Here is a 19,363-nt window from a genome sequence, read left to right on the forward strand (position 1 = left end):
TATTTCATGTTCTAATATTTGATTTGTTGGAAACTAAGCTTCGTAATTGAGTTAAATCAAGAAACATGAATAGAGTCATTCATCATTTTAAGTCATTACAAGCATGAATACCACAAAAACTCATTTAAAGTTCAACAATTTTCTTAAAGGCGTTCAACTCCTAAAACATAAAAAAAAATTCATGTTTATCTTATCAAAATAGAACCATTCATCAAAACTATTATCAACATGCTTAGTTATCAAAATTTCAATACAATTTACAATCTCTAATAATTTTGTGATTTTATCATTTTAAGTTCAACCATTTTTTTTTCAATTTTTTCACTATCTCATTAATTCAACTCAATAAAAAATTATTATTCACGTATTCATACACACACTTATTACACAATTAATGGATATTATCATCAACCGAAAATTTTCCATTTTCGCTCCTAAATGGTCAGCCCTTAAGGTTCCTTATCTATTCATTTTTTTTTTATTTCATCATTATTTCACCCATACAACAACCTACAAGGGTCTTAGAAACTCAATTTCCAAGAAATTTATCATTTTCCTAAATTTATAAGTGAACCCTAATTCCATTCTTTGATCAATTTTGCTTTGATCACTACATTATTGTTCTAATTGATACAAATGGATTTTAAACGTCTTATCCCGTCGCCAAAGGTCGACCTCTCAAGACTTTTCCAAAGTTTCTCTTTTTTTCCCTTTTTCCTTCATTTTCTTTCTCTAATTAAATCTTTTCTCACTTTGACTTTTAGGGTGCAAGTGTTTTTCTCTCCTAAAATCCTATCTTTTTACTCATAACAATCATTTTCTAATCCTTCAAGGTGAGAGAAAGGAAGAAAAAATGAAAATGTTATATTTATTTCTTAGTTGAACCATGGTAGTTTTAAGAAGACAATAGCCAAAACGATCTGATCGTTTTTAGAAACGAACCGACCGATTCACTAAATTGGTCTAGTCGTTTCTCAAAACAGCAAAACCGGTTTTGCTACTGGAAAAGTTTATATTTTCGGTCATAAAACCCTCTTTTATGTTTTTAACTCGTTTTCTTTTCCTTTTTTTATTTTATCTTATTATACCATAATTTTAATTATTTTTAATTTATTCCAGGATTTACAATAATTTATAACTTTTTATAAATCTAGTTTTTCAAATCACAATTATAAAAACTATAGCAATACAAATCATAAAACTTAGTTTAAGCTAAAGTCATACAATTGCATGAACTTATTAGCTAAAATAGGAAAGAGCACTTAAACAGGGCTAGCTCCATTATTTCCACCGTCCATGACACTGTAGGTGTTATCAATCTATCTAGTATTATTAAAAAATTGATGAGAAATGTTAAAGTGGGGGATCTAAGTATGTACAGTGACATATTCACACGATTCAGTACAGTTGTTCTGTGAAGAAGATTTGACAATCTTCAGTAGGGCCTTTCTCCAGCAGAAAACAATTATAGAGGCACAGTATTCCATCAGCGACACTGACTGGCTTTTTCTATAGACTTGACGGGATCAGTCTGGGGTCCCCTGCATGAAGGCCAGATTCGAACCCTTGTTGCTGGACAAACTACGCAGGGCAGTGTGGCCGATGACAGCCATGGTTAAGTTAGAATCTTATAGACCTGATAAGGCTCACAACTTGCTGAACCCGTTGCCAAAATGGGCCTCCTTGAGGAGCAGGCATGGCTGGGTTTGGTGGGATATGGCAAACCTAACCTGTCGATGAAGGTTCACCCTCTACACTGCTGCCAAACCCTACCTTTAATCTTGTGTTCCTTTTATTTGTCCTTTTGTTAGTGGTATTATTATCACGTAAATGCTTCTCCTTTGTTCATTTCTACTTCTTTATTTTCCTCATAAAAAAGCTGCGAGTAAACCTTGGACAGAAGAAGCATGCATCAGGTCTCTGTTTGGAGTTGTAGATCAAAAGGTACAAGCAACTTGCAAATCAGACAGACATGCTCAGAAATCATTATGCTCATCCCATGATTTCTAGTTGGTGGAAAAAAATGTTTAGTGTAATCAATACAATCAAGAGAACAATATATAAATATATCAGTTAAAATAAGTGTATATATAAAGTATTTATTTGCATATCTTTGGATGAAAAACAAGAAAATAATAACATTGTTGTCAAAGACTACTATTCATTCGTAAGGCTAAATTACCTGTAAATTAGTGCAAATAATCTCGGCGCAAGTAGCCTTCCAAGATTTTAAGGGTATTTTATATTATAATAGTGATTATTTTTTAAAATTGTAAATTTATTAGAATAATATAATTTTTATTTTTTAAAATTAGTTTTTTATATCAAGACATCAAAACGATCCAAAAATATTAAAAAATAATTTTAAATAAATAAATATTTTTTTTTTCATGAAACGTTATTTAAAATGAAATTACAAACAACACCAAAATTAACAATATCTCAAACGAATGCACTTCCAATTTAAGCCTACAAACAAGAAAACTCACACGATTTTCTCGACCACAAAAGAACCTAAAAGGTAGAACAAGAAGACAATAGGTCAAGAGAGAAGAGTATATCTTTCTCGTGTCTCAAAAATTACTCTAATATTTAAAAGTTTTAAGAAATAATTCAAAAAAGCGTTTAAATGTTTAAAATAAAGACCAAAATTGTTAGGATAATGTATTAAAACGGATAGAATCAACGAATTTGAATAGATTAATGAACATAGGCGGACTAATTAATCCAAGTTCAAGTCGAGTGCACACTTATATTTTTAATTCAAAACCCACATTACTCAGGTCTTTTTTTATTTAAGAAACTGAATATCTTACAAATTTAATTTTCAATTTTCAAAACATCACTATATAAACTACTTAAAAAATTTATAATATTTTAATATGAGATTACAACTTAATTTTTAGTTTGAAAATTTTGCTAATCAAAAGTATTTTTAAATTAATTTCTCATTTACTCGATTTTACATATATTAATTTTTTACATTAAAAAATTGATGTTAGAGAACATTTTCCAACGGGTCTTAACTCAAAAATTGAGTGAAGTTCACTTATAATCTGATATTAATTATACTCATTAACCACGCCATAATTAACAAATTTTCCAACACTAATCTATAGTAGTGCAAGAAACTAAGAAAGTATACCCTAACTTTGAAGCTAATTGAACTCATATATATAACACCATGCATGATACTATACATTTTGTTTGCTTTTAAATTAAATAAGAGTGTGGTAATTTATGTTTTTTAAGTGGATATTAATTTTAAGAGTTTAATTTATTTGAAAAAATATCAAATTAATGTTTTTTTTAGTATTTTTCAATAATTTTGATGTTTTTATTAAAAAAAATAATAAAATAGATAATTTTGATTTATTTTTAACCAAAAAAACCTTTTAAAAAGCACTTGCACAACACAAAACACGTATTAAACACAGTGAGAACAAACATCTGTTAGACGCAGGGCACATCAATTTTGATCAATTGTTCCAAAAAGAAGAAAATAATAGCAATATTTTAGAAATGAAAATTCCAAAAGAAGAAAGAAATCATTAAAAGTTCGATCAAGTAATGACTAGAGTCCTCTCTTTTCAAACGAGTGTACACACACTTGAAAAAAAGAAAGAAAGAAGGCGATGGCAAGAAAGAAAAGAATACCAAGACAGATTCTGTTCTAGTACAGAGAAAGATATTGTTTTTCATCACTTTTCCTTCATGGGTGTGGTGGCTTTGTCCTCTGAAGAATCCATGCGAATGAGGCAGGGATGAAGCAAGCCAAGGTACACCAGACATTTACATGAAATTATTTACTTGCGACAAGAGACACTTAGACATGGCATTCAAAATACTGCAGCTGACATGAAAGTTGATGGTCCAATGCAGATTCAAGCTCCATGGAAAAAGCGTATGGTCATTGATTCTCCCTTCATCTTTAGACACTATTCAACATCGAAGGCTCCACTTTTGTCCCCCTCCTTTTGTCATACAAACCATGATGTTCTCCATGCTTTAGACATCTCAAAGTACTTTCACCTCATATGATAACTTGTAATGCAAATATTCCAATCTCTCTCTCTCTCTCTCTCTCTCTCTCTCTCTCTCTCTCTGTGTGTGTCTGAGAGGCAGGAGGAGGAGAGAGTTCAGCCCTGATAACGGCTCTTTTCAGACTGTTATCTTCAAATAATAATCTTGGACATTAACTAATACTTTTGGACGAAGATTTTTTCTTCTTCAATTTCTTTTTAAAAAGCTTATAGCAAGAAAAGTGCAAGGTTCTCTCTCCTTACAGAATGAAAATTGTAAAAGAAAAGCATGCTAATTCTTTCATATAAACTAGCGATTAATTTGGACAATTTTGAGATGAGAGTTGAACCACCTTGTAATCTCAGTACTGTAACTATACCATTATATTTAGTAATAATCTTAGAAATTATATATAGTTTGGTTGCTAATTGTAAAGTTTATAACCATACAAAATATATATATATATATATCACAATTAGTCTCCACCATCTCATGTGAGAAAATCCTTTAGCATGCATCTATATAAATATCTAAAGGAATTTGAATTTTATGATTTGATGTTAGGCGTTGATGTTTATGTACGTTGTAGAATTGGAAAGTTGGTGCCTTTGAACTTTTAGTAGGAGACCAGTTAGTCTACATGATGGGTTGCACAAATCAAAATTTTTGTAATATAATAAAAAATATTTAAATTATAAAAATTTATTTAATTCTGTTGAACTTCTCTATTTAATTCTCTAGTTAACTCGAGATTAAAATTAAAATATATAGAAGTTAGTTTAATATTGGTAATCCAAAAACAATTCGACTGACCAATAAAATAAAATATATAAGAATGAAATTGAAAAAAAATAAAAAAAATTAACAAAAAAAATCTTTAACTTAATTCATTGTCTAGTCTAGATTTAAAACTAAACCATGTGGGAGTTATTCTGACGTAATCTAATCGACTTGAACTCTGATTATTATTTAAAAAAATATAAAGAAAAAATTAAACAAAAAAATGAACTGAAAAAAAAAGGTAGATGGAAACAAAGGGGTGTTAAATTGAAAAAAAAAACCTTCATAATAAAGCTCCATTAAAGTTTCCAAATCTTTTAATAAAGTAGGATGATAAATTAACTTGAATCATATTATAAATAATGCGCAAAAATTAAAATTTGGTTGGATTTTAAGAGTAGTGAATAATTTTTAAAAAAATTAATGTTCTATGTGATTTTTATACCTAATTACAGGATATTAGTTAAACTTATTCGACACGTCCAAAGTATTATTCAATATACAGTTTGATATTACAATGGTTAAAAGAAAATAAATAACTTGTAGCAAATAAATAAATAACATGTAGAAGGCTATTGAATTTAATACTATTAAATTTCAAATCTTGTTCCAAACAAAATTTTTCATTTGTTGATACTAAGGCTATTAAAATTATATTATAAAAAGATGCAAATCCAATATATAAATATGAACTTACATTTGTAACATTTTTCAGCTCATTCCTTTAAGATCTAACTGAAAAACTATTTCGTTTGAAGATGAATATGAGAATTAAGTAGCTCGTATGTCAGTAATTAAATAAATATTTTCCCCAAAATAGCTACTTGAAGAGTGATGAATAAAATATTCTCTTACTCTCCTCTAATATTTCAAGTGGTTTTATAATTTTTAACTCTAACCATCAAATTGATTTCTTCTAGTAAGACTTTACGTGTGTTTGAGAGTGATTATGATTGTTTTTTAAAGTGTTTTTCACTCGGAAAAACATCAAAATAATATTTTTTTTATTTTTAAAAAATTATTTTTAATATCAGCGCATCAAAATAATCGAGAAATACCAAAAATATATTAATTTAAAGCAAAAAAAAATTAAATTTTTTTTATAAGGCAAAAAAAACAAATAAACAGTGCTAAATTTATGACATACACACAGCTTCTGCTTGTGAAAGTAATATTTTAAATTTATTACATTTTATGGGCTTCACTGCATGGATTAACACCCAACAAAAATGAGATAGTGGAACACAGTCCAATGTAATAGAAGAAAAGCCCAAAACATTACCCAGGCCCGACAAAACCGGTTGTAGTCAGAGAGAATTAAGGCCTCATACGATGAATTAGTATCCGAGTTAAGAAATTTAGATATTATAATGTTTATTATGATATTATCAAGCATTACTATTTATTATTAATATAAAAAATGCATGTACATACACACACGTAATGATAAAACTATATATTATATTATATTATATTTAACAGTTATAAATATTCTATGATATAATTATATATCTCAAATTCATGTTTCAATTTGACTTTGATACTATCTATACCTTATTAATTACTTATTAGGTAAGATAATTATACCTTATTAGTCACTCATTAGGGAATATAATTAACTTGAGCAATACCATGAAAAAAAAAGAGAGTTATCGTTTTAATGAGAAATAATTGTCAAAAATTAAGTTTTTTTTTTTTTTGCTGACACCAGGATGTGTATAAGAACAGAGAGGCACAAGCAAGTGACTTCCTCATCTGGCCCCGAGGAGAAAATTACCAGAACACTTGAAAGCATTGTGGATGTGTGGAAGAGAGTATACAGTAATTAGCAAAAAAGAATTTATCCTTCTTGTGAGAGTAAATACATTACAATCTCTATAAGAAAACATAATTTTTTTTTTGACGATGCTCCTTTCTTTATTAAAAATGTATCAAATTTACACAGAAAAAGAAAAAAAGTATATCAACCTTTCATTGTATAAAGAAAATTGCCATCTCACAAACCCTAAGACAGCTCTAGTGTGCAAAATCAGTGCTTCAATTCTTCATAACCATTTTCAGCAATCCTCATTCAATGGTGTAGTGGTTATTTACTCAGGATGAGCTATAAAGAAACAGGGAAGAGTACAGGTCAAAAGGAATATTGCTATGCAAGAAAGTGAGAAAAAAGACGAGGGTAAGATTTCATTTAGACAAATAAATAGAGAACAAAGATAGGAAATAGCCACTCTGGAAATCTTGCATGAACTGAAATGGTTAAGAAGAACTCCCACATTTGTTAACCTTGATCTCCATAAGTTCCTGGATGGGTTGGCGGCATATAGGACACGTATCTGATCGAGACCTCAACTCCTTCGCACATCCGCTGCACAAGCACTGCCAATGAAGAAATTTGTTGTTTATTTGATGCAGTAGCAGATGCAAGAAGGGTGGTGCATGGTAAGAAAGTGTCAGAATTGGCAAATAAATAGGTAAAGTCCAGCATACTCACCATATGTCGACAAGGTAAAACGGCTGTATCCTGTGGCTCACTCATGCAAATAACACATTCTGTTCCTGAATCAATCCCATCAAAGCCTGCACTGTCAGAATTGGCAATGCCATAGATCTCTCGCAACTCATAACGAATCCCATCAATCCATAAGATTTGCTTGATTACTTTTACTTGAAAATGGCCTTCGTTTTTTTTCTCCAAGACAGCTTCAGTTATTTGTGCATGAGTAGACATGGTAGGCAGAGGCTTGTCGGGCTCTTGGCTCGTAGAAGTAGAGAGAGAGGGTGAGCATGCTTCAGCAAAGATAACAAGCGGGAAAATATCTTCCTCGGGTGAGGGCTTCGATAGCTGATCCAACTCAAAAAATCCAAGGTCAATGCCAGTTCCTGATGGTTGAGAGAATTTTTTACCCGCTCCTTTCTCAAAGGGGATTTTCCTTGGCATATAGATTTCAGGGAATGCTGGCATAAATGTACAATTGTGTCCTTCCTTTCCAAAATAAAATATGGTGATGCTGCCATTGAAAAGAAAAAGAAATGTCACATATTGTAAAATTTTCTCATCAAAGCTCAAACATCCGTCAAACTATTACCATAACCATCCAAAGCAAGTTTTTTCTTGAACTCCACAGGTAAGCATAAAAATGAGTGCATTCCAAAGCTTGCACCATATTGTAAAAGGCAACTTGAAAATCATAAATTAGATCTTCATTATTAATGGCCTTAAACCAAGAATTTCAAATGAAAATTTCTTTTGTAGCAGTCACTTGTATTGGTATAATAGCAGTCACTGTCAAAAGAACTTGGAGGGATAATAAAAGAGCTTTAGATCAAGCTAGCTAACTAAATAATAAAAAATGAGCTAAACATCAATAATAGAAGTTTATATTTTCTGAACATTGAAAACTAACAAGATCTTAATAAGCAAATTGCTATGAGTTAATCAAAATTTTAAAATAAAAATTAACTAGCTTGAAACACAATTTTTACAGGAAAGAACCACGAGCCATCCACACCACCAAGGAAAGTGCTCTTACTTCAACTCCTCCAATCCCCTACTAGATTTGTAGCTGAAAGGGGTGCATAAATGTATTTGAGCACCCTCAAAGTTAAGTTCCATTTTCGCAAATCAAGCTGTCACTTCAACATGGTTCCAACTAAAAAACCTAAACAATGAACGGTTAAATACCCAAAAATCAAATCGTACTTGAACCAAGGCAACTGCTCTTACTTTCAACACCTCCAAATCATCAACTAGAATAGTACTTGAAGGCACAGATCTGTATTTGAGCGCTGAGAATGGTGATCCACTTTTTCAGATTAAAGTCATTGCTTCAAGTTGGATGTGATGAAAAACTTAACATCAAGCATCACTTACAGTGCCCTAAATGAAAACAAACGCTTTACTGGAAGTTATTTCATAATCTACTACAGATGCCAGTCCAGCCAACACCATTCCACAGTAGCAACCTCAATACCAATTTCCACCCCCATCACAAAAAAGCTAGCAGGCTCACAATCATCCATCCAACCATTTCCAAAAGTATATTAACATGACTAGCATGCCACTTTTATCATATGATGAATACAAGCTCTATCACAATTGCCAAAGGATCATTGCCAAAAGTATATTAACATGACTAGCATGCCACTTTTATCATATGATGAATACAAGCTCTATCACAACTGTCAAAGGATCATTGCAAAATCGCCTCTAACTTACCACAGCCGATTGGAAGGAAGGAACTACTACCAACACATTAAAATAAACTAAATTCCATCCACCAATCTAAAACCAACCAAAAAGAAAATCCTTATCCCTTTAATATGAAAATGATAACTAAAGAGGACTGATGTTTTGTTTCAACCAGGAAACCAATAATAGCCTGCAACTTTATAAACCACGATAATTCTCCTAATGTAATTCATATTTCAATGATGGTAAACTTAGATAAAATAATTTACTCTAATTGATATCGTTATCCTATAATCTTTTCAAATTATTCAGCTTTTCAATTGTGAATCCCTCCCAAAATTGAATCACCTATCTTCCCAATGGAGGTTCTGATCATGATACAGAGCAATTAATCTGTACACATACTGATTCACTCATCCATGCTTTCAACATAAAGTCAAGGAAGGATTTTATATTCTGAGGCTCTTACAGAATAGTTTCAACTCAATTTACCACAAAATTCAACAGTAGAATTTTTGAATGTCACAACACCAAACAACAGAAATTCTAAATCTTTCCAGCACCAATTCCCTCTAGACTACAATAATTCTCAATTACCAATCATAAATTATTCAAATTCACACTTCAAATCACAAACAACAACACCCCCCCCCCCCCACATAAAAAAACAAAATTTTAATCCTACCCAGATACTAAAATCACAAACACTAGCATCATTAAGAAAGTAATTTGAATAGTACCTGCCATCAACAACAGCATCAAAAGTGAAGGAAACCAAGTGACAATCCAAATTATTCTCATCAGCAACAACTTTAATACTAGCCTTGTTCACATTCACAACATTCTTGATTGTCTTTGCGTGATTATGGTCAACATAACGTGGCTGCTGCACAAGTCCTAAATTATGAGGCTTCACCTGTGGTGGTGGTATTTGTGGGCCCATGAAACCAGGTTGATGATAATTATACGGGGCCCACCCATTATTGCTGAAAGGAAGAGGAGGCTGGGGAGGAGGAGGATGGTGATGGTAACTAAAAGAACCGTAAGCAGAACTTGTGGGAATCATAGGAGGAGTAGTATATGGTGCATTTGCTGCAAAATAATAACTTTGTGGCCCTTGTGGTGGCGGTGATGATGATGATGGCTGTATAGTATTTGTATAAAAATTATTACTAGATGGTATCGAATTACTGCTTTGCGAGGGAAGGTTATTAGTATTGTTGGTGGAGAAAGAGGGAAGTTGTTGAATTGGGGTGGTTGTGGAGGAAGGCAGGGAAGGGTCTGGTTGGTTTTGACGGTGGTGGAGATGGTTGTTCTGGGGGTGGTTTCTTCCATGTCTACTTGAGGAGGAACCCATCTTTGAACTGGTTTTGTTCCAAGTTTTCTTATGGAGACTTTCTGCTTTGGTTTTGATGGGATCTGGGTAAACAACATTAGTTGGCGGAAGATCTACGTACGTACTGTTCATATTTTAATACTTAATAATATTTTTTATTGTTATTTTTATATATATTATTTTTAAATTACTTGAATCATATTAAATTCAATATAATTGCTAATTTTGATGATATTTTTTTTTATTGAAGGCATTTAATAAATTTTTTTATATGATTTGGACAAAAAAAATCAATGCCGGCGCCTGCTGATAGAGAAGATAATTAATATTTAATGTGATTAGTATTATTTTCTTTTATTTGACTTGGAAGGCAATAAATCTTGGTTGACTGGGAAAGCTCAGTGGAGAGAAGAAGGCAAGAAGGGTCCTAATTAAAGATAACATTAAATCCAAACACGCCATTGGTGAAAGAAACCTCCATATGATATTAATTTGATGCAAATGAGTTTTGCTTTTTTGTTAGAAACTCGCAATCACACGCATATATACAAAGAAATTCCGATCTCCCATGGATTTTTATTTAGATAATATAAATATATATTTGATTTTTTTTTTTAAATTATCACAATAATTATAAAAATTTAACCGGATAACACCAACAAGACCATTTAAGGCCTCAAGGTCGAACTCGGGGTCGAGCAACTCCCGAGTTGGGATACCGAGCCAGCAAGTTTGGCTAAATGAGCTGTACAAGCAAGACTATAGTTTTAAAACTTGACTCGACCCAACATGTGAAATTGGGACCGGGCCGACTTGGTGCTGGAACCAGGCGGGTTTGTGAAAAAATAAGAGAAGTAAAAAACCTGGCAAACTCGGTGGGTTGACCCAGCAAGACTCGGTCAAAAACTCGGTTGCAACTTGTTAATTAATTTTTTTTTACCAAAACAATATTATTTTAATAAAAAAAAATTGATCCAATAACCCAATTAAAACTCATAACCCAAATCTTGAGCCGAATTCATCATTAAACCGGGTTTAAAAACACTGAGCAGGACAAGCAAGATAAAATTTATGGTGCAATCAAACGCAGCGTTTCATCATCTTCGAATTCGTTTAAACGAACGACGCATTCTAACGCGTCTTTACCGATCTTCAAGCCTTTCACAACCGAGTAGATTAACGTCGGGAAATAATGGCAGGATGAAGCCCACACGATGCGTTTCCAAAAACAGGATCCTTCCTCTGTTGATTCTCTTCTCTCTTACAATTCCTTATGGTGTTGTTTCCATGGCGATTGCCATGGTCACCTTGTTAGCTCTAATATTGTTCATGGTGTGCTTTTTAAAAAGCATTAACTAGTTTATTAAAAAGAACACCATGAAGGAGTGCAGAGCTAACAAAGCAACAATGACAATCGCCCTCAACGGTGTCACCCCCTCTCGTCGTCATAGTACCGTCCCCGGCCACTCGTATTGTAGTTCTTAGAAACGACACCTTATGGATTTTTAAGAGAATCAAAGAGAGGAGGGATCCAGTGTTTGAATGTGTAAGAATCCAGGTTGTGTAGAAAGGAAGAAGAGAGGGGGAACACTACTGTAAAATTAGAAAACAGTAACGGAAATGGTGATGAAAATCTTCCGTATGTAATTTCTGATGTAAACAACAATGAAATAATAAAAAATAATAGAAATGTTTTTAGCAATTCTGTCAATATTTTTAACGTGTCAACTTGTTAATGAAATTTTCGTTGATGATTTCAAAAGAAATTAAAACCTAAAGCCCTCCCCTCCAATTTCTTCTTCTTCTTCTTCTTTTTCTTTGGTATTTTTAACTTGTTGATAAAATTTTCATCAATAATTTCAAAAGAATTAAAACCTGAAAGCCCTTCCCTCCAATTTCTTCTTCTTCTTCTTCTTCTTCTTCTTCTTTGATGATTTCATTTCAAACCCCATTTCTTCAAATTTTTAATAGCCCCATCTAAAATCCAGCCACCCAACTTGTCAGTGATGACATAAACCTCCTTTCCCGGATTTCTTGTTAAGCTTTAGTCCACTAGATAAAGAACCGCATCTATTTTTGTTGTAACACCCGTTTAAATTTGAAGTTAATTTATTAAAATTTGTTTGTAGAATTTGTAGCTTGCATGTTGATTTAAGTGTTTTACATGTTTAATGATAATAATTTTATTGTATTAATGTATAATTTGTATTTTAGAGTGTTTTGGATGGAATTTACTTAATTCGTCACATTCCAGTGTTGTGTATTTCTTTCTCCTTTTATGATCTGTAGGAAGCTGCCCATTGAACTTGGGTCGGTTGTGTTTGCTGTGGACACAGACCTGAAGATCCTTTAGCTTTGAAAATGCAGAATTTTCCCATTTTTTTAAAAATAAAATAGTAACATTGATGAAAATGCTGTGCTGACGAAATAGAAAATCTGGTCGAGAGAAGTTTTCAATGATGGTATTCTATCGTTTATTCTATTAGCATTTTAAATGCTGATTGAATCTTCATGCCTACGGAATATTTCTTTGGTATTTACTAATTATTTTTCTAGTTTATAAAAGGGTGGAAGGTGGTGATGTAAGGGATGAGGTTATCCATGCCATCTGTCATCTCCAAACCGTGTTACCATGAATGCTTCTCCGTGTATCCTTTAATGCATCATTAATTATTTTGTCGAGGTGCATCCTAATATGGTAAGAGCTCTGTTTTGGCAAAATTTTATGGAGCAGGGAGCTCTACAGGAGCTTCCTTTCAGTTTCTGTCTTCTACATTCCGTGTGCAAATTGCGTATATTTGTCTTTGTTGAAATTCGATCCTTTGCAAACCATATGTTGCATGCATATATCTGGATTGTTGAAACTCTGTCATGTCTTGCTGAAATTCTGTCCCGATGCTCCCCTCTGTGCCCTGTATCTCTGAAGTTGGCTCGAAGATGCCCAACACGGTATCCCTGTTAAACCATGTTCACTGTTTTTATTTTTTTTTAAATTAGCACAGTGATGAAAAAATTTTGGTATAATAACACAATTTACCTCCTCATGTTGATAAAACTATCATGTTCTTAATCAAATGTACGGTTAAAATATAGAAAAACATATATTAAAAAAACATAACAAATATGAGAATATAAGACTTCATCCAATTATCTCTGCAGGTCCATTAGCAGTGAAAAGATGCTGTAAAAACCACAGCCAAGTTGCCTTGGAATTGACTCCTGTAGCACAACTGCCATTGCAAGTGAGTAGAAATTGTCATCAGCATCCCTTGCGACTACACTGAGTATTTGACCACCATAACGTCCTTTCAGAAAAGCTCCATCTATGCTAGAGATCTACGTACAAGCAAGAAAACCTTGCATTTGTCCTGCAAAGCCAATGAACACTCTCAAAAACAGGATTCAAGCCTGGTGCTGGTGGGATAGCCTCATTCTTAACATAACTCCCACGGTTAGTCTCTAACTCTGAGTGTGCATTGTCCCACAACCTGCCATATTGTTTCTTGTGATCTCCAACAATTCTTCTAGAGCCACCCTTCTTGCCCTATACGCAGTAGACATGAAAGCCCTACTTAAAAATCCCTGCTGATATCCCTTATAAAGGCCTCTAACTTCCAGTACTTATCATCTCTAAAAGGCTTTACATGGTTCTGGTCTGACCATTCCCCTCCACATTTCTGTTCTTGAAATGCCAGCCACAATTATGTTTTCTCCTATATGTTCTAACCTGGAATGTCTCCTACCAAACTTTGCAGCATGAATCCTCCAGCCACACCTCTCTTTATATTTAGCAGTAACTCTATCCTTGTCATCCTTCAAGCATCTAAACTCCTAAAAACCTTCTTAATACTTCCCTAAATAATCTCTGTTGGCAAAACTGAGACCATGCTTAAAGTATGGATTGGACATGTCCTTCTCAGTATTAAACTCTTCAATTTTTCATCTCCAAATTCATATGGAGATTCTAATTTCTTAATGGAGATTCTAATTTCTTACTTTTCCAATATCATACCCATCATCATCATCATCATCCGCTTCATTCAATGCTTCCTTAACATTCTGTCTTGGGATTCTAGGCTTGTTATGACCACTGGTTTTGTTAGATTCATCATGGACAATTTAACTTGCACATCAAAATATTTCCACATCCTCAGAGGATTCATCAATGAATCTTTCCACCTCAATGTCTTCCTCATCCTGAGCATAATAATCACCACCATCATTCTCTTCGTTCTCCTCATTATCATATTTCTCCTCATCAGCCTCATTCCCTTCATTCTCTTAACAGTCCTTATCATTATCAACTACATTAACATCTGGCCTATCAACCTCAAATTCATCAAAACCATTATCATCACTATCTATATATTCATTTCCATCTGCATGGTAATCAACTTCATTAATTGAATCAGCAACTATATTGTCAGCTGCCTTTTCTCCATGACCAGCCATGACAGCACCTCCCAGCGAAGCTAACACCCTCACAATGTATTACCTAACTCTGTTGTCAAGGATAAACTATTTCCTACTTGTGTCTGTGTGTGTCATTCTGCGTCCAAATTAGGGTAGGTAGAAAATTAAAACATGTTCTTAATCAGATCTTCAATTATTATAATTTTCCAATTTGGTCCACTGTCCACCATTTTAAAATTATAGCAGATGTTTTTAGGAAAAAAATGTTAAACTGTACTTAACCTAGTGATGTTTTATCGTATAAAATATGCATCCTAAATGCAATTTATTAATGGATTTAAAACATGGTACTCAACCAAGAAATTCCAATAGGTGAGAGACCCAAATGAATAAATGTTTAGTTTAAGGACCAAATATAAGGTTTCCCTACTTTCAAATAACCTGTAACCAATGACAAAACAGAGTCACCTCTTCCCCCCTTTTAAGTTTTAACTGTCTCTGTCCCTCTCTCTCTCTGTCGAAGGAGCTGCCTAATTGAATTGGAAAAACAGAAACAAGAATACAAAGGCTGAGGCTAATTCATCTTCCATCAAAACAAGGTAACCCAAACTCAAAAACCCTTTTTTTCCCCTTGTTTTCACTGTCATTAGGATTGCATTTTTGACTTATCAAGAGATGTAAAGATTAAACTTTACTATCAAAATGAGCAAAATACAGAAAACCCAGTTGCTGTTATCATCATCTGCATTCATTTCGATCTTCCTTTTGTTCCTTTGAAGCGAATTTTAGTGTCTAATTAGTAATTGAATTCAATGTGGAATGAGATATGGATATAGAATTATATTATTTCTCATGGTTTCAAGTTGTGGGTTTTACTAGATATATAATGTTGTTTCTAAATTCCCATTTGGTGAAATTTAATTTGTTGCAATATGAAAACATATTAATCTGTCAAGTAGGAACTTTAACATGAAAAAAACATAAATTTTCAATTTTTAAGGAAGAAGTAGTTTGAGTTGTAACTTGTAATTCCTCCACCTTGATTAACTAGATGTGATTTTTGCGTTTAGTATGAATTTGAACTTTGAAGTTAACGTTGTGGTTATTTTTACGAGAATCGGCCCCGCTGTTAATGATGGGTTGGTGATTAAAATGCTACTTATATCTATAGTTTGTACAGTCTTGCTAATTTTATGATTTGATCTGATCCTTTTTTTTTATCTAAGAACGAAATAAGATGTGAGATTATAATTATAATTTTCTCAACATGTAGAATGTGAATGTGGGAATGTGCAAGTATAAGGAACCGAGAAGTTGAATGAAGACACTCGTACTTGTTTTGTAATGTGTTCCTTTGATTTTTATTTGGGTTTTGTAGTTGGTTGGATAGTGAAAAATCACCAGACAAGGTAAAATGGGAGATTCCGGGGATAGTGTGAAGCAAGAGAAGAAAGTGGTATTTGTAACTGTAGGAACTACATTGTTTGATGCTCTAGTGAGAACAGTGGATACTAAGGAAGTCAAACAAGAGTTATTAAGAAAAGGGTATACCGACCTTGTTATTCAAATGGGTCGAGGATCCTACACTCCTACTAAGGTATTCTCTCTTATAGTTCATTCCCTTTTCACTCTTGCATTTGTCCTTCTTGGTTTGATCAGATGTTGAGTTTTTTTTTATTCCTGAGGGTGAGGAAAGGAGTTTTATAGAGATGTCTTGTCATAAATATGTTGGATAATTGGCTCTAACCTAACTCTTATATCAGCTCTTCTCTTCTTGAGATAACTGATGCAGACAAAAGCTAAAGACAACAATAAACAAAGAAAGAACACAAGAATTTTAATGAGCGAAAGGGAATATAGATGTGAACCCCAAGTTCGCAGGTTTTATTTTCTCTATAATAACAATTCTCAAGTCCCCCCTCTTTAGGAGGTTTACAAAGTCTTAAATAGACCAGAAACCCAACCTCAACTAGGAAACAAAATAAAAATCCAAAATTACAAAGGAAAGAAGCATGAAATCCGAAAATAACAAGGAAAATCACAAAAACTGCCAAAACCGGGGTCTCAGGGCGAGATTTTCAAAATCTAAAGATCCGATGGTCAGAGTACTGATTTTTTGGCTACTCTAAGTAAAACAGTTTCCGGAAATTCCTGTAAAAATTTGAACGCGATTCAATGGTCGGATCAAAAGTTATGACTTTTTTGAGTTGTTATTCTGGTATGGCACGATCAAACCTCCTCTTGGGCCTTGAGCTGTTTCACTGCTCTATAAATGTATATGCTTGGCCCTCCACGTAATCTGTCTAGGACAAATTCTCATTTAGTTGTGGCAGACTCACACATAACTACTCAGAATTACCCGTTATCGCAAGCCCAACTAAATCTTCCTTTAGTGAAGGCTTATAATTTGGGTTTTTAAGATTCTTAGTAGGTTGGGTTTTTGGGGACTATTGGGTCTTTCCTTTTCCATTTGATTCTTTCCTTGGACATATTACTCTTCAAATTCATGCTTTCTTCACATTTCTTATAAGTTCCTTTTAAATGCAGTGTGATGGAGGACATGGATCTCTGGCTGTTGATTACTTCACTTTTTCTCCAAGCATTGCAGACCATCTGAGATCAGCATCTCTTGTCATCAGCCATGCAGGTAAGCTATTATTTATCTCTGATATTCGGTGGATGTCAGGGTTATATTCCACTTTATTACTACTATATTATTCACACCTAAGCTAACACAAACTATTATATTTTAGCATGACAGAAAATGTTGGTAAAATGTACCTTTTTTTAGCAATTGAGGATTACCTGGCTGCGAAATGCTGGTGGGGTTAAGCCAGGTTCTGTTCTAGTATACAGCACCATAGGCTAGGACTTGAAAGTATTAGACAATAGTTGAAATAATGTGAATTAGTAAACATGGGGAAACATCATTTTCAGTACCTATCTGGAGGAAAATTACAGATTTCATCATTAGAAGCAAGGTTATCTTGTGCCCCTATACAATTTCTATAAAGGAGAATCATCAACACAGAAAGTTTCATTATTCAAAATAAGGTAGATACCTTGTGCTCCTTGTACTTGTTTTATAGCCCATAAGGATTTCTATTCCTGCCCTTTTGTGTCCACAAAAGTGGTAAACTGGTCAAAGTCATTTTACTGCTTTATTCTTATCTGTAATGATGCAGATCATTGAGAGAGTTGCCGATATAATGTGGTTCACGAAATAATTCAGGCTCTCTGTTATTTGATAAATGTAGCCTATCACGTGCCTGTGAGTATTTAGGAGAATGCTTAACTTCTCTAAATTAAAGATAAATTTTACTAATTTGGTTGCTGAATGTCAACTGGAACTTTTCAGATTAACTATTAATCTGGTGATTGTGATGTTGCACTGCGGCTTTTTCAGTTTTTACTTGGAAAGGTCTAGAGAATCTGTACTTTTTACATGAAAGAAAGGAAGAGTTGGGAGGGGATGGAAGGGGACAATTTTTAGCTGGTCAAAGCTATAGGATGTCTTGATATGCAATGATGTCTTCATAATTTAGTGAAATCTATCTCAAGGTAAAATCTTTGAGATAAAAAAAAAGTCGGGTATCTATGTGCTACCACAGTGATAAGCACTTAATTTGGATGCTGGAGTGGTCATTAACTGGTTCTATCTGTTGGGCAGGGTCTGGGAGCGTATTTGAAACTCTGCAGCTTGGTAAACCTCTAATTGTAGTGGTAAATGAAGATTTGATGGACAATCATCAAAGTGAACTTGCAGAAGAACTAGCAGAGAGGAAGCATTTATATTGTGCTCATCCTCAAACGCTTCATCAGACAATATCTGATATGAATGTGGAGTCCCTCCTTCCGTACCCATCAGGTGATGCCACACCGCTTGCCAAGCTTATGAACACGTTTCTTGGTTTCCCAGACGACTGATGAAACTGTAAAATCTTGTAACTGAAGTGGATAACTGTAACTATGCACCCGCCAATAGAAGCATTGCCAGGCTATTGAGTTGCCTGTTTTGGCTAGGCATAAAGCATTGTCGTAGGACATGTCTAGCTTTCCTACAAAAATGGGAATCCGGTTGGTTTTGCTTACAAGTTAATGTACTGATATTTACTTTCATGTCACATTGTATAACAGTTTTGTTTAATGGAATGGCAAACATGTGGAAATTTATACGGCTATTCAATTGGAAGAGGTAGGATGGTTAATGCTAATATTTTGCATGGAAATTCTGTATATATTGATGGTAAGTTTGCCAACCAAAGGTTCCATTTTGCAAACGTAAACTGGTATCTTTAGCTATCAGTTGACGACACCATTGACATTGATCAATGCCAGAGCCCTTGACGTAAGAAGATGGCAACTTGGTGGTTTAGGTAGGTGAGAATATCATACTGGATCTGAAATTTGAATGACTTTTCTGATAGAGGTAACATGAGATGGCATTGTAGTTTAGCACTTCGGACCTGGTCCCAACTTGAATTTATTTCTTTTCCTAAACCAAAGGCTTGCAGTTCTGTACCAAATTGTGATTGCCTCATGACCTGTGTGACTTACAGATGAGCATTCACAGCTCTTAATTATCTCTATCTCAGAGATTGGAGGGTCCCTGTTTCGGAGAC

The 19,363-nt window shown here is 33.6% G+C and overlaps 2 protein-coding genes across 3 annotated transcripts; one reads left to right on the top strand and one right to left on the bottom strand.

Moving 5' to 3' along the window:
* Positions 1-6,694: 6,694 nt before the first annotated feature.
* LOC7473869 (probable E3 ubiquitin-protein ligase LUL4) lies at positions 6,695-10,434 on the bottom strand. The gene is made up of 3 exons (XM_002319523.4): positions 9,733-10,434; positions 7,295-7,811; positions 6,695-7,179 (listed from the first exon to the last, which is right to left on the bottom strand). Exons 1-3 carry the CDS (start codon positions 10,347-10,349, stop codon positions 7,060-7,062), a joined length of 1,254 nt encoding a protein of 417 aa, XP_002319559.2. The 5' UTR covers positions 10,350-10,434; the 3' UTR covers positions 6,695-7,059.
* Positions 10,435-14,346: 3,912 nt separating this feature from the next.
* On the top strand, positions 14,347-18,922 carry LOC7473871 (uncharacterized). Of its 2 annotated transcripts, none has more exons than XM_024583379.2 (4): positions 14,347-15,340; positions 16,015-16,338; positions 17,289-17,388; positions 18,412-18,922. In XM_024583379.2, exons 2-4 carry the CDS (start codon positions 16,156-16,158, stop codon positions 18,666-18,668), a joined length of 540 nt encoding a protein of 179 aa, XP_024439147.1. In that variant the 5' UTR covers positions 14,347-15,340; positions 16,015-16,155; the 3' UTR covers positions 18,669-18,922. The 2 variants fall into 2 exon arrangements, with proteins under 2 accessions (XP_024439147.1, XP_002319026.1); XM_002318990.4 differs by having other exon boundaries at positions 14,368-15,340; positions 16,120-16,338.
* Positions 18,923-19,363: the final 441 nt, after the last annotated feature.

The sequence above is a fragment of the Populus trichocarpa genome, chromosome 13, assembly GCF_000002775.5.
Source record: "Populus trichocarpa isolate Nisqually-1 chromosome 13, P.trichocarpa_v4.1, whole genome shotgun sequence".
Taxonomy (NCBI): Eukaryota; Viridiplantae; Streptophyta; class Magnoliopsida; order Malpighiales; family Salicaceae; genus Populus; species Populus trichocarpa.